General features: G+C 39.6%; 1 protein-coding gene across 2 annotated transcripts; it reads left to right on the top strand.

The window, feature by feature from the left end:
• The first annotated feature begins 4083 nt into the window (after positions 1 to 4083).
• Positions 4084 to 12930, top strand: napbb (N-ethylmaleimide-sensitive factor attachment protein, beta b). Of its 2 annotated transcripts, XM_083934233.1 has the most exons (11): positions 4084 to 4286; positions 6772 to 6851; positions 7067 to 7183; positions 8102 to 8148; positions 9327 to 9404; positions 9511 to 9566; positions 10634 to 10718; positions 10824 to 10928; positions 11013 to 11081; positions 11179 to 11229; positions 11722 to 12930. In XM_083934233.1, exons 1-11 carry the CDS (start codon positions 4186 to 4188, stop codon positions 11821 to 11823), a joined length of 891 nt encoding a protein of 296 aa, XP_083790359.1. In that variant the 5' UTR covers positions 4084 to 4185; the 3' UTR covers positions 11824 to 12930. The 2 variants fall into 2 exon arrangements, with proteins under 2 accessions (XP_083790359.1, XP_083790360.1); XM_083934234.1 differs by lacking the exon at positions 8102 to 8148 and having other exon boundaries at positions 4275 to 4286.
• Positions 12931 to 13351: the final 421 nt, after the last annotated feature.

Genomic DNA, 13351 nt, shown 5'->3' on the forward strand with positions numbered 1-13351 from the left:
GCTTTGACTTTTTCTTTCACATCAGTTAGGGGCGGCTCGATCCCCAGCTCCCCCGGTCTACATGCACAAGTGCAAGACGCTGAGCCCTGAATTGCTCCCTGTGCTGAGCATTGGTGTGTAAATGTGTAGTGCATGGTTAGATTAGATCAGATGGTCTGTAGATGTCCACTGCCATCAGAGGAGTGTCTGTGTGAATGGATGAATGTGAGTGTGATAGTGTGAAAGGTAGTCAGAGGACTGGAAAGGTGCTATATAAGTACAAGTCCAAGTCCAGTTGAGTTCTTTTTTAATAACTTAGAGGATTCCTTGATCTGAAATCATCTGTATTTTGCCCTTTCACTTAAAAGCTTCACATTAATATTTCTGCATCACCATAACCAGGACACAGTAAGATAGATTTACGAAATAAGGAATTACAGGAACATCTGAATTTACTTGCAAATCTATGCTGGGTCAATACTGTGTCTAATATTTTTTTCTGTCTGAAAACATTTGTAAGGTACCTGTATGAAAACTAAAACAGGTTTTGTCTGCTGTAATCATTCTTCTTGTTCCGTAGTCCTCATCTTGTTCGTACAACCAACCACCCAGAGCATGAGGCCAAACGATCTCAGATATCAAGGGTTGGCTTTGTGATGACAGACCCGAGGTGCAGCTGCTACACCCTGGCCTCTCGGCTCCATTAGACTCATTTTGTCAATGTTACTATAACCATCCTGCATAATGAGAAACTCTGATGTTAAATGCGTGTAATAATGCAATCAGACGAGTTGCACTAAAATGCTGATACCTGATGGTGGGGTCTGGAACCATAATCAACAAATGAAAGGTTTCAACTGACTGAAATAACAATTGTGAGAAATTGTTTGTTTTTGCCTGACTATAGGAAATTTAGTAGCGATATATACACAGACATGGTAAGATGCGTATAGAAAGTGTCCATATATGTTGTGATCGGTATATTTGTCCATATCAGTTTGGTTTTATAGCTGAGAAGAGTTAGGAGTGACTACTCTCCTTTGACCTACTGTATAGTTCTGATATCACATCATCTAGATCAGTGGTTCTCAAACTTTGCTCATAACGTACCACTTCAGAAAATATCAGGCTCTCTCAGGTCCCACCACAAAGACCAGTGTTTAAATACAGCAGCGTAGGCCCGACACTATTCAGCTACAGACAGGGAGGTTTATACCTAATCATGACTTGTGATTTGAAGCGACATTATGTTTGCTGACACTCGCACGTGAGCCTATCGTACATGAGGTGATGTGAGATAAGATATGAATGAGAGGCATTGAAATCTGCTTAGCCCGCAGGTTTAGACACACTCCACACACCCATGTAATGCTGCTGGCACGGCAGTTTGACCATGAGTTAATGATTAATAAGGTAACTCATACATACACATTCAGTATTAGTAATAGACACCATTGATGACATGTGTTGTATTCTATGGGGATTGTCTTTGGCAGCGGTTATCAGCGTGAACCTTGTAACAGATTTATCATTAATCAATCTTTTCATTTGCATCAGCCTGGACTATTCTATTCTATGCTAAGGATGAATAAACTAATCACACTTGTTTTAGTTTCATTTAGATTTTTATTCATCACAAATTAGAATCACAGTCAGACATACAAGTACACAATACAGTTTCAGAGAGCAAAATAGATCACATAAAGTATATTTACGCAATACACACATACTGTACATACATACATACATACATACATACATACATACATACATATTTACATACTGTACATACATACATACTGTACATACATACATTCATATATACATACATATATACATACATACATACTGTACATACATACATACATTCATACATACATACATACATATATACATACATACTGTACATACATACATACATTCATACATACATATATACATACATACTGTACATACATACATACAAACATACATACATACTGTACATACAAACATACATACATATATACATATATACAAACATACATACAAACATACATACATACATACTGTACAAACATACATACTGTACATACATACATACATATATACAAACATACATACAAACATACATACATACATACTGTACAAACATACATACATACATACTGTACAAACATACATACATACATACTGTACAAACATACATACATACATACTGTACATACATACATACATATATACAAACATACATACAAACATACATACATACATACTGTACAAACATACATACATACATACTGTACAAACATACATACATACATACTGTACATACATACATACATATATACAAACATACATACTGTACATACATACATACATATATACAAACATACATACTGTACATACATACATACATATATACAAACATACATACTGTACATACATACATACATATTTACATACATACATGCATACATACTGCACATACATACATACATACACACACATATTTACATACATACATACATACATACACACAAACTGAAACATTGTAATAGGATACACAGTAAATCACACCACAAAAGGGGTAAATTCATTATACAATAAGAATAAACAGAGGATAAAGTACATGAACCCATGTGACTTCAAGGAAGTTCATCAAATGACTTAAGTTCCACTAAAAATGAAGGAAATTAAGGGTTGAAAATCCAATATTTTTTGCACATGGATGAAAAATGTCCCTAGTAAAATAAAAAGGTTACCATATGAATTAGAGAATGATCCTTACTATTGTCATAGTAACATATTATTACATCCTTAAGAGAAAAAAAATATAAACGACCAATCTATGAAGCTTTATAAACCTGTGTATAATATATATATATATATATATATATATATATATATATATATATATACGTGAAAAGTAATGTGCAGTGTATGTGGCTCAAGTAAAATGAATACTCGACTGGTCGGGAGGATGCCGATTCAGTTGTAATGTTTTAGCGCCCTCTGATGTTCCACAGTTTACACACTTTATGCAACTTTAGTAGGATTTTCCAGGCAATAAGATATTTTATTTTATTGTTTTTCAAAGAAGTGATTTGATACTGTGCTAAATGTAATAACAGCATATACATTAACGTCAACTATATGAATATTATGTATATTTTTTCTTTTTCTTCCCAATAAGAATCTTTATTTCACAATTGAAAAAGTACAGACAATCAGAGTGTTTAAACATTCAGAATCATAGAAACAGACACTGACAGATAAAGACATTAAATATGTATAAATTATATATAAATAAAATAAATTAAAAAAAATACATAGATATGGCACTTCTTATTCTGGGGTAAGTGAAATGAGTTCAAGTATCACAGTGTGTTTTCACTTTTCTTCTTTAGCATCAGTGACGAGGTTTTTATATAAACATTAAACTTTTCTGTGAAGACATTAAAGTTAGGGAGGGACTTGTGGATGTGGCATTTTCCTACTGGAATCATGAGGTTTATTATGAAGCAAACTGATTTGTCATCATGTTCAAATTTTGATATAATATCTTCAGGTCTAATTGTTATGTATTGTCTAGTTTTGTTGTAGACAAAGTGTTTTATGTCCCTCCAAAAAAAACAGTTAACAGTGGGCAAATACAACATCAATTTAAAGCTGCTTTATTTATTTTTAAAGCTGTCTTTTAAAAATAAATAAATAAATACATTTAAAAAAAAAATATATATATATATATATATATATATATATATATATATATATATAAAATAAATAAATAAATACTTTAAAAAATCTATTTATTTTTTTAATTTTGATTAATTTATTTATTTATTTGAACGTGATAGATATATATTTATTATTTTTATTATTTTTTATTTTTTTAATTTGTTATTATTTTTTTAAACGTTAAATATATTCTCGCGAATCGCAACCGGATATTGCGTCACACGTCACGACCTTTTTTTTAATGAAACCGGGAGTTGTAGTTTCTTTTGCCTTGACACCGTCTGCCTTTGTCACGTCAAGCACTCAAACTCCCGCGATACCTCGGTCCTCAGCTAAGCCACTAGCTGGTGTCACGCCTACGCTGAGTAAACCCATCGACTGTAATCCTCACTGTACACAGCGGAATCCTCTGCGGGTATTTTCTGCCTCACTCATAAGTTTGTCTCAAATAAAGCAACAAAAACAACAACAACAACAAACAAAACAATGGACAACTCTGGGAAAGAGAAGGAAGCGATTCAGCTAATGGCCGACGCTGACAAAAAAGTCAAGTCCTCCGGCTCCTTTTTGGGAGGGATGTTTGGAGGGTAAGACAGCACTGCACCAAAGAACAAACAGCTAGCAAGCATTAACTGTGAGCGGCAAAGTTGGCACGTAGCCGACCTGTGTCTGTATGTAGACGTACACTCCGTTTGTTGTCGATGTGTTCATTAGCGAGATATTGTATTAATTAAAGGTATTAAACCAGCGGGGCTGCACGTGACAGTGGGTGTCCCTGTGTGTCAGTTGGTTAGCTAAGTTACCGTTAGCTGTTGGTGATATTGTAAACAAGCCAGCACATCACGACTCCTCTCCTGCACCTAGCGTTGGGTTGGTATTTGCCACCTTTTCTGTAGCTTTCACACAATGTCCACATTGTGCAAGGTGGCACATATGTCATACACTGTTATATGGTCTGAACAGTTGATCTTTTTTAATGATTACATTTCATTTAAACTCCAGAAATGAATCAATCATCAAGTCCAGATACACCTGTTTTGGTGCAAAACACTCTCCGAGGCAGTGGCAGTGGCACTGGCAGTGGATGTATTGCTTGTAACACAACAGCATTAATTGTCATTGTTCAGTTGTGATGGTTGCTTTTATTAGTGCACCCATGAACACCTGAATTAATCCCCAGCAAATCACGACTCTTCCCCTGCACCTAGCGTTGGTTTGGTATTTGCCACCTTTTCTGTACTTTCACACAATCTCCACATTGTGCAAGGTGGCACTTATGTCATATACTGTTATCTGGTCTGAACAGTTGATCTCTTTAATGGTTGCATTTCATTTAAACTCCAGAAATGAATCAATCATCAAGTCAAGATACACCTGTTTTTGTGCAAAACACTCTCAGAGACAGTGGCAGTGGATGTATTTCTTGTAACACAACAGCATTAATTGTCATTGTTCAGTTGTGATGGTTGCTTTTATTAGTGCACCCATGAACACCTGAATTAATCCCCAGCACATCACGACTCTTCCCCTGCACCTAGCGTTGGTTTGGTATTTGCCACCTTTTCTGTAGCTTTCACACAATCTCCACATTGTGCAAGGTGGCACATATGTCATATACTGTTATCTGGTCTGAACAGTTGATCTTTTTAATGATTACATTTCATTTAAACTCCAGAAATGAATCAATCATCAAGTCAAGATACACCTGTTTTTGTGCAAAACACTCTCCGGGGCAGTGGCAGTGGATGTATTTCTTGTAACACAACAGCATTAATTGTCATTGTTCAGTTTTGATGGTTGCTTTTCTTAGTGCACCCTTTAACACCTGATTTAATCCCCAGAACACACAGAGGTGAAAGGATGAGGCAAACCCCCCCAATGACAGATGCTGTTTTTCATTCATGCTAAAGGCTTCATTGGTGTAACTAGCCTGTTTGCTTAACATTTGTATTGACTCTATAGTCCATGGGTGTCAAACTGATCCAGTAAAGGGCCGCTGTGGCTGCAAGTTTTCATTCCAACCAAGCAAGAACACACCTGACTCGACTTACTCAATCATCTGAACTGTCTTCACACAGTTGGATTTGTTGGACCAGGTGTGTTTTTGATGGTTGGAATGAAAACCTGCAGCAGCACGGCCCTTTACTGGATCAGTTTGACACCCATGGTTCTATGCCATGATTACTTGTAATGGAGTACAAACATGGTCTGGAGTACAGGAATGTCACCCGGCAGGAATAAAGTGCAGCAAAGCCTTCATTAAAAAGTCACATCATTTACAAGCTTTTCCTTATCTGACTGGTAATGAAAAAAACAACACATTCATAGATGAGTGTTGGAAAGTACTTTCCCCCTATTGTTAATAATGCCTGGCTGCATTCTTGCTTTCAAAAGAATGGGATTGTCTTTTCCATAACAGCTGTCATCGCAAAGGTTACACACACTCTGATTCCTTTCGAAGACTTACCCACCAGTGACCTTGCTGTTAATCCGCTGTTATTGAAATCTAATAAATGTCTTATATTTGAATATTTTACCATGTCAAGAAGGCTTTATTACATGGGCCCAAAATACAAAAAACAGCAGTTATTGTCTTGCACGACTCGGCCTCTGTCCTAGGTGACCCCCAGATGTTAGTTGTCGGCAGTTCCCGTGCGTGATAATTCTTGGCAGGCTTTATATTGGTAATTCTGTGGCTAACCAAGCGGTGATGTAATCCTCTGCGATGATTGAATGGCCAGAGTATTATTGCAACTCCAGGGAGCTCCCAGGGGTCCACTTCTTGTCATGGAGGGAGGGAGATCTATAGTGCCCGTATAGCAGGGATTTATATAAGCCAGTCCACCAGTCTGAGCATTGCATGTGCCTGAGAAATGCAACAACTTTGCACGTTATACAGTTCATCACCCTATGGTGTCATTTAGGCATAATTTACTAGCTATAAGTTCAATATGTATTCCAGACTGACGCTTTTATTTCCCAGGTTTAACCTTAATACGCCACGGAGCCTGCATAGAAATGTGTACTATATTCAACTGTTGACATCTGTTTTTGTTTCCTGTCTTTGCCTAGAGGACCTCACAAAGTGGAAGAAGCCTGCGAGATGTATTGCAGAGCAGCCAACATGTTCAAGATGGCCAAGAACTGGAGCGGTGCGATGAGCTGTTCTCTATCCACCTTATCAATTTCAAAACACTTGAGAAGCTGTAGGATTATGTGCTGATTTTTTGGCACTATACCAGCACTGCCACGAGTTTAATAAAAAAAAAAAAACAGAGGAGGAGGAATTATGTGCACAAATCAACTAAATGCAAAGTATATAGTATGCATGTGAAAGTTTCTGTCCTCTTCTTTCCTCTGTCTTCAGCGTCTGGAAATGCGTTTTGCAAGGCTGCTCGTCTCCACATGCAGCTGCAGAACAAACACGACTGCGCCACCAGTTTCATCGATGCAGGAAATGCTTACAAGAAGTCTGACCCTAATGGTGAGTCGACGTGGTCACCCTTTGGGTCATTTCAAACCGTATCTTACATTTGATTGCCTGAATTTGTATTTCCCTGTTTTAGATAAATGCAGTATTTGTACTGTTAAAGTAATAATGTGCAGTCTACAGTAGACAGCTGTTGCTTTCATTTATTGCATCCACAACTAAAAAACTTTTCATTTAAATTGTTTTCATGAATTCTGTTTTTAGTTAAGTTGACGAGACTGTCGTGAGCCTGTAGTTTATAATGAGGCCAATCTGCAACTGATGGATTATAATGTGCTGCAGTTATTTCTCATGTTATGACATTCATCAGGAGTTGAGGTATAGCACTCTTTGTACTCTCTGTGGCCTCATTTAAAGATCCCATATTATGAAAAGTCATATTTCCATGTCTGTTTTGATTATAAAGCAAGTCAAGGTGCAAATGCTCACAGCCCGTATTCAGAAACCAGGCCTTCAAACGAGCTGTCTGGACTCTCTACCATTGTGATGTCACACGCACATTTACCATATATAGGTAGAAAGTGCCACCACAGTCATTCCCTGGATGCAATGACGGTGCAGCGGAGGGCTTAAAGAGACAGTTCAGGCAGAGAGTGAATACAGTTATGTTCAGACAGACTTTAAGCATGTAAATATGGGATCTTTAACATAGATGTAGCCATAGATTTAGGGGATGGGAGCTGGCTGATGTACAGTATTTGTTTTGTATAAGAAGATAAAAAGAAGGCTCTTGCTCGTGGTTTTGTTTTTTATTCTACCTGTCACACACCTGGTTGCATGCGACATGAGAAAGTTTGATTGTATCAGTCACCTCATTTCACCCTGTTGAAATAACACAATGGTTTGTTAGATTTCAACAAAACTAACGTGATGACTAACTGTTCCCTCCTCTTGCTTTTATGCTGCCAAAAGAGGCAATCAAGTGTTTAAACGCTGCCATCGATATATACACAGACATGGTAAGATGCGCATAGACAGTGTCCATCTTTGTTCTGATCAGTATATTTGTCCATATCAGTTTGGTTTTATAGCTAAGAAGAGTTAGGAGTGACTACTCTCCTTTGACCTACTGTATAGTTCTGATATCACATCATCTAGATCGGCGGTTCTCAAACGTTGCTCATGACGTACCACTTCAGAAAATATCAGGCTCTCTCAGGTCCCACCACTAAGACCAGTGTGAAAATATAGCAGCGTGGGCCGACACTATTCAGCTACAGACAGGGAGGTTTATACCTAATCAGGAGATTTATTGGGGTGGCATCAGAACTGACATGTCAGTGTTTTTAAACAGATCATTTTTGCATGTTCTCCCCGTGTCTGCGTGGGTTTTCTTCGGGTTCTCCGGTTTCCTCCCACAGTCCAAAGACGTGCACGTGTTCGGTTCATTGATGACTCTAAATCACCCGTAGGTGTGAATGGTTGTCCGTCTCTGTTCGTCTCTATGTGCCCTGTGATAGACTGGTGTCCTGTCCAGGATGTACCCCGCCTCATGCCGATGTCAACTGGGATCGGCTCCAGGCCCCCTGCGACCCCGACAGGGACAAGCAGTTGAAGATGAATAAATCAATGTTTATCTCTGCTTACTCTCTTGCCATCACAGTTTAGATGTAGCTCATGAACGTGGCTACATAAAAGGCTGATAGTGAAACAAAAATATGACAGGAAATGCTGAACTTTTAAAAGTTGAAGTATTTTCTTAGTGTTATACTAATTTAGTAATTAATGTTTCCTTATTTATTTTGGAGATTCCTTCAAGTACCACCAGAGAGAGCTTGAGTACCACGGTTTGAGAACCAGTGATCTAGTTGAATCTTCATCCACAGAGATGTAGCAGATTCTCCCTGCCCTTCCCTCTCACTCCCAGATTTTATCTTTAGGCCCATGTCGACATATTCACAGCACACAGGTGTGTTTGTTTGTTTAACACTGATACCTCGATCAAGGTGCTTACTTGTTATTCTCCGTAAGTGAGGCTTAATTCCTCGTAGATGTGAAGCCACAGGCTACAGCTTGACCTCGCCTCTCTCACTGAGAATGTAATGCAACACTTTCATTGACTCGAGAGGCGTCTGAAGTTAGATCCAGTTAGTAATGATTTCTCCTCCTCCTCCTCCTCCTCCATCTCCTCCTCCAGGGAAGATTCACCATCGCAGCCAAACACCACATCAACGTCGCAGAGATCTACGAGTCCGAACTGGTGGATATCGAAAAGGTAATATCAGACGTTACATACTGCTAACTATTATTAATACTACCTCGACATGAAGTATCTGTTTTGAGGAGCACGCAACAGTATTTGTTGTTTTTCTCTCGTAAAGGCTGTCGCCCATTACGAACAAGCAGCAGACTACTACAAAGGGGAAGAATCCAACAGGTAAAATACCGAATATTCTGATAAAACTCTGATAAAAATGGTGATATGAAGAAATCTTCATGCTTAAATATTGTAGGTGAAGTACAATGATCTCCATTTTTCTACAGCCTGATAGAATGAAAAAACTAATTAAGACTAGAACCTTGTTGCAATGAATAACAATGTTCGTTTTTAATTTTTTTATACATGTTTATACATGTTCAATATACATGTTTTTATGTTGAAAGGCTTCTATTTCTACCTCTATATGGCTCCTACAGAATCAGAAACCCTATAGTTCATTAATTCACAATCGGACTCACAGCAGGGAAAGCCCAGCTGTCACTCATAACCCTAACGAGAGCGTGCAAGTAAGCCAACGTGCACAGCAGTAGGCCATGGAACTAACCTTCCTACACATCGTGCACTCATTTTTATTATTACACCTGTGTTTTTCCTGCTATGACATGTCAAACTATGCATATTGGTTGCATCAGTCTGCTGCTTGGATACGCTAGGCCCCATATGCCAGGTTTCTGTGTGGGTTTCAGGTCTGCTCTTCTAGTAGTGGAGAGTTTGCAGTATTTTAAAAGTGAGCTTAACATTGATTTATCTGCCCTTAATGCTTTCGAGACCGCTTCAGTATGAATCACCAGCTGCACCGTAAACGGCCTGCCTTCGCCGCAGGAGACACGCTGTGTACGTCACCGAAGGAAAAGCACAGGTGTAAATAATAAAGTCAACGGCGGCTGTTTAAAATTTACAGTGGCCGATTCAGTTTCAGGGTCCCTGACTCCGCGGCACGGTGCATGATGTCACACTTTAAATAGAACGAAGCCATCGTTAATGTTATTGGTCACACCTGTGCCTTTCCCACCGCAACGAGTGTTTTTAAAGAAAGGCCTGTGTCCAGAGCTCCGTCCCGTCATATTTCCATTCTGGATTCAACATTTCTAGTGTCACATGTTATTGAACTGCACGCTACAAACTTGATACAATCAAATCAAGAGATATCCCATACTCCAGATGTACGTTCTGTGTTCTATTAAATGCGTTCTGTACCTTTTGTGTTGTGCAATTTTCCTCAGCTCTGCCAACAAGTGTCTGCTGAAGGTGGGGGGTTACTGCGCTCAGTTGGAGCAGTACCAGAAGGCTATTGAGATCTACGAGCAGGTGTGCACGACTTGTATTTGCGTGTCATTGCTAACGCTTTTCGGTCAGCGCTGATTTGTGATGACGCTGACATTTCTAACCGTTTTTTTCCCCTTATATATCTAGGTCGGAGCCAACACGATGGACAACCCTCTGCTGAAATACAGTGCCAAAGAATATTTCTTCAAAGCCTCCCTCTGTCATTTCATCGTCGACGAGCTCAACGCTAAGGCGAGTTTACACCCTTGCGGTTCACTCCGAGGATTACGGGAACGGGAAGTTGTGGTAGGGGTTTAACACGCCGTGTCTCCGCAGATTGCCATTGAAAAATATGAGGAGATGTTCCCGGCTTTCTCAGACTCCCGAGAATGCAAGCTGTTGAAGGTAACTCGATGCTCTCGGAGGAATTTCATGCCTTACTTTTCCCCCTCTTAATCTAGTGAGTTTCTAACTGTAACCTACTTTTTTTTATCTTAACTAGAAACTTCTTGATGCTCATGAGGAACAGAACGGTGAAGCTTTCACAGAGGCAGTAAGTCTTGTATACCTGGGCTTTTGGGGTGCACAGGAGTCCTTTTGCGTCGGCTCTTGTAGTTCCGTCGGATCCCGTGTGTGTTCAGGAAAGTTGAAAGCTGGATCTCAGGTATCCATTCAGTCTCCCAGGACTGTGTGTCCACGTGGAACAGACAGATGGAGAGCATCCATATATAGCCGAGCTCCTGCAGGAGTTTTAAAAGTTAACTCAAAGTCAGAGAGTGAAAAGTCCTCTTCTACATGTACAGTATGATTTTGATGTCAGGTTTGGGGAAGGTGTGCTAGTTTGAACAGTGCTGGTGGTAGGTTTTAAACTGTATTCTGCCACTTTTGTGTGATAACCCCAAAGACGTCAAGACTCAAACAGATAGAAAGGTGTGTAGTGTGAACAGTGCAGCTGTCTGACAAGTCGAGTATTTTTGAATTTAGGATCTCAATCCAAAATTTGGAAACAAAGCCTATCTCCATGTCCCCTTTGCCCCGCCTGCAGGTAAAGGAGTTCGACTCGATCTCACGCCTGGACCAGTGGCACACAACCCTCCTCCTGCGCATCAAAAAGACCATCCAGGGCGACGAAGGGGATTTGAAATAAGAGAAACCCAGGGATAGATATGCAGCACGGAGGGACAAATCCATCACGCATGCTTTTACACACACACACACACACACACACACACACACACACGCACTTTTACACGAGTGTCTGCTGATGACTTTGAATTTTCCACTGCTCACCGCTATTCCGTCCGAGTACTATCTTTGCTTTCCTTACGAGCATATCTGAATCTAGTCAGAATGTAAATCCTGTCGCCCTCGCCTCTGTCCAGAGGACTGCTGCATACCTTTCCTGCTGAAATCCGTCCTGGAGGGATTTCAGAGCGGTATATCGTATTCAAACGGATGTTAGTATTGAACGAGCACTGCATGTTTTGTACAACTATCGTTTCCTAGTCAGATGCAGCTGTTGTTGTTTTTTTTAAATCAAGTTTATTACATATTTAAACAGGTATTTTAAGTGTTTCAGTTCGCTTTACATAAGATTATCACGGTGTGTACGGATATCAGGAATGTACCATTATATTCGTTTTTTTATGTGTCGGAGTAAAAGGGAAGGGGTCAAATCAACGTCATGGTTCTTAAAACTTAAGTCATCCCAGCCTTGAAAAAAGTGATTTTGTCTCTATTTGATCACCAACAGGGGGAGGCTCTTCTCGAAGAAGGGCGATGATATGCACCAAGAGTAGACTGTTAAACATTTGTGTCTCATCACGACATTACACATTCATACTTTACATTCCGTCATTTATTATTACCTGAGGATTTGTTGATGTTCTAATACTTTGGATGTTTGAGTGATTTATAGTTTGCCTGTAAAACAAAAAAAAATTGTATTTTTGAACGAAATGCACTGACGTGGAAAGCGGCATTTCCAGGGCAGTAATCTCGCGGTCGTGTTCATCATTAGTCGTTCATCTCGTGCTGTGTTGTGACGTGTTATCACCGAAGGTTCACCGCTGCAGCGCACCTTCCAAACGGCCAGTCGCTAAGCATGCCATCGTGTATAGATTAGTGTTGTGTTACATTCACTAGCGTGAGCCAGACCAAAGTTTTTACCGAAAGGGTCAGTCACCCTGCGTATCCAGCTTCTTCCAGACGGAGTAATGATGAACCTTGGATATGATCTGTATGCTAGTGCGAAGTGGACAATAATAAAGATATTATAATCTCAACTGTGTTCTCACTCTGTTCTCTGAGTCAGTTTCATTTTAGAGCATTAATTACATTTCATCAACACTTTCCAACTAAAGGGAATATTCCAGTACCTTGCATTTTTCTCAAAGTGCAAAAACCTATTTAAATGATTACTCTTTATTTAGCATGTCATATGTGTTACCTTTTATTAAGTATAAAGAAGTTTGGGGTGGTAGTAGCAGCTCAGTCCATAGGTGACTGGGCTGGGAAACGGAGGGTTGCTGGTTCGAGTCCCTGTGTGGACCATGAATGGAGTGTGGACTGGTGGCTGGAGAGGTGCCAGTTCATCTCCTGGGCACTGCCGAGGTGCTGATGAGCAAGGCACCGAACCCCCAACTGCTCGGGGTGCCGGTCACTGGCAGCCCCCT

Source organism: Echiichthys vipera (genome assembly GCF_963691815.1).
Source record: "Echiichthys vipera genome assembly, chromosome: 19".
NCBI classification, from domain to species: Eukaryota; Metazoa; Chordata; class Actinopteri; order Perciformes; family Trachinidae; genus Echiichthys; species Echiichthys vipera.

Coding starts and splice junctions, on each gene's coding strand:
- napbb (XM_083934233.1), top strand. CDS start 4,186: ATGGACAACTCTGGGAAAGAGAAGGAAGCGATTCAGCTAATGGCCGAC. Junction 7,184..8,101: donor CAAGAAGTCTGACCCTAATG/GTGAGTCGACGT, acceptor TGCTGCCAAAAG/AGGCAATCAAGTGTTTAAAC. Junction 10,719..10,823: donor CTATTGAGATCTACGAGCAG/GTGTGCACGACT, acceptor TTATATATCTAG/GTCGGAGCCAACACGATGGA.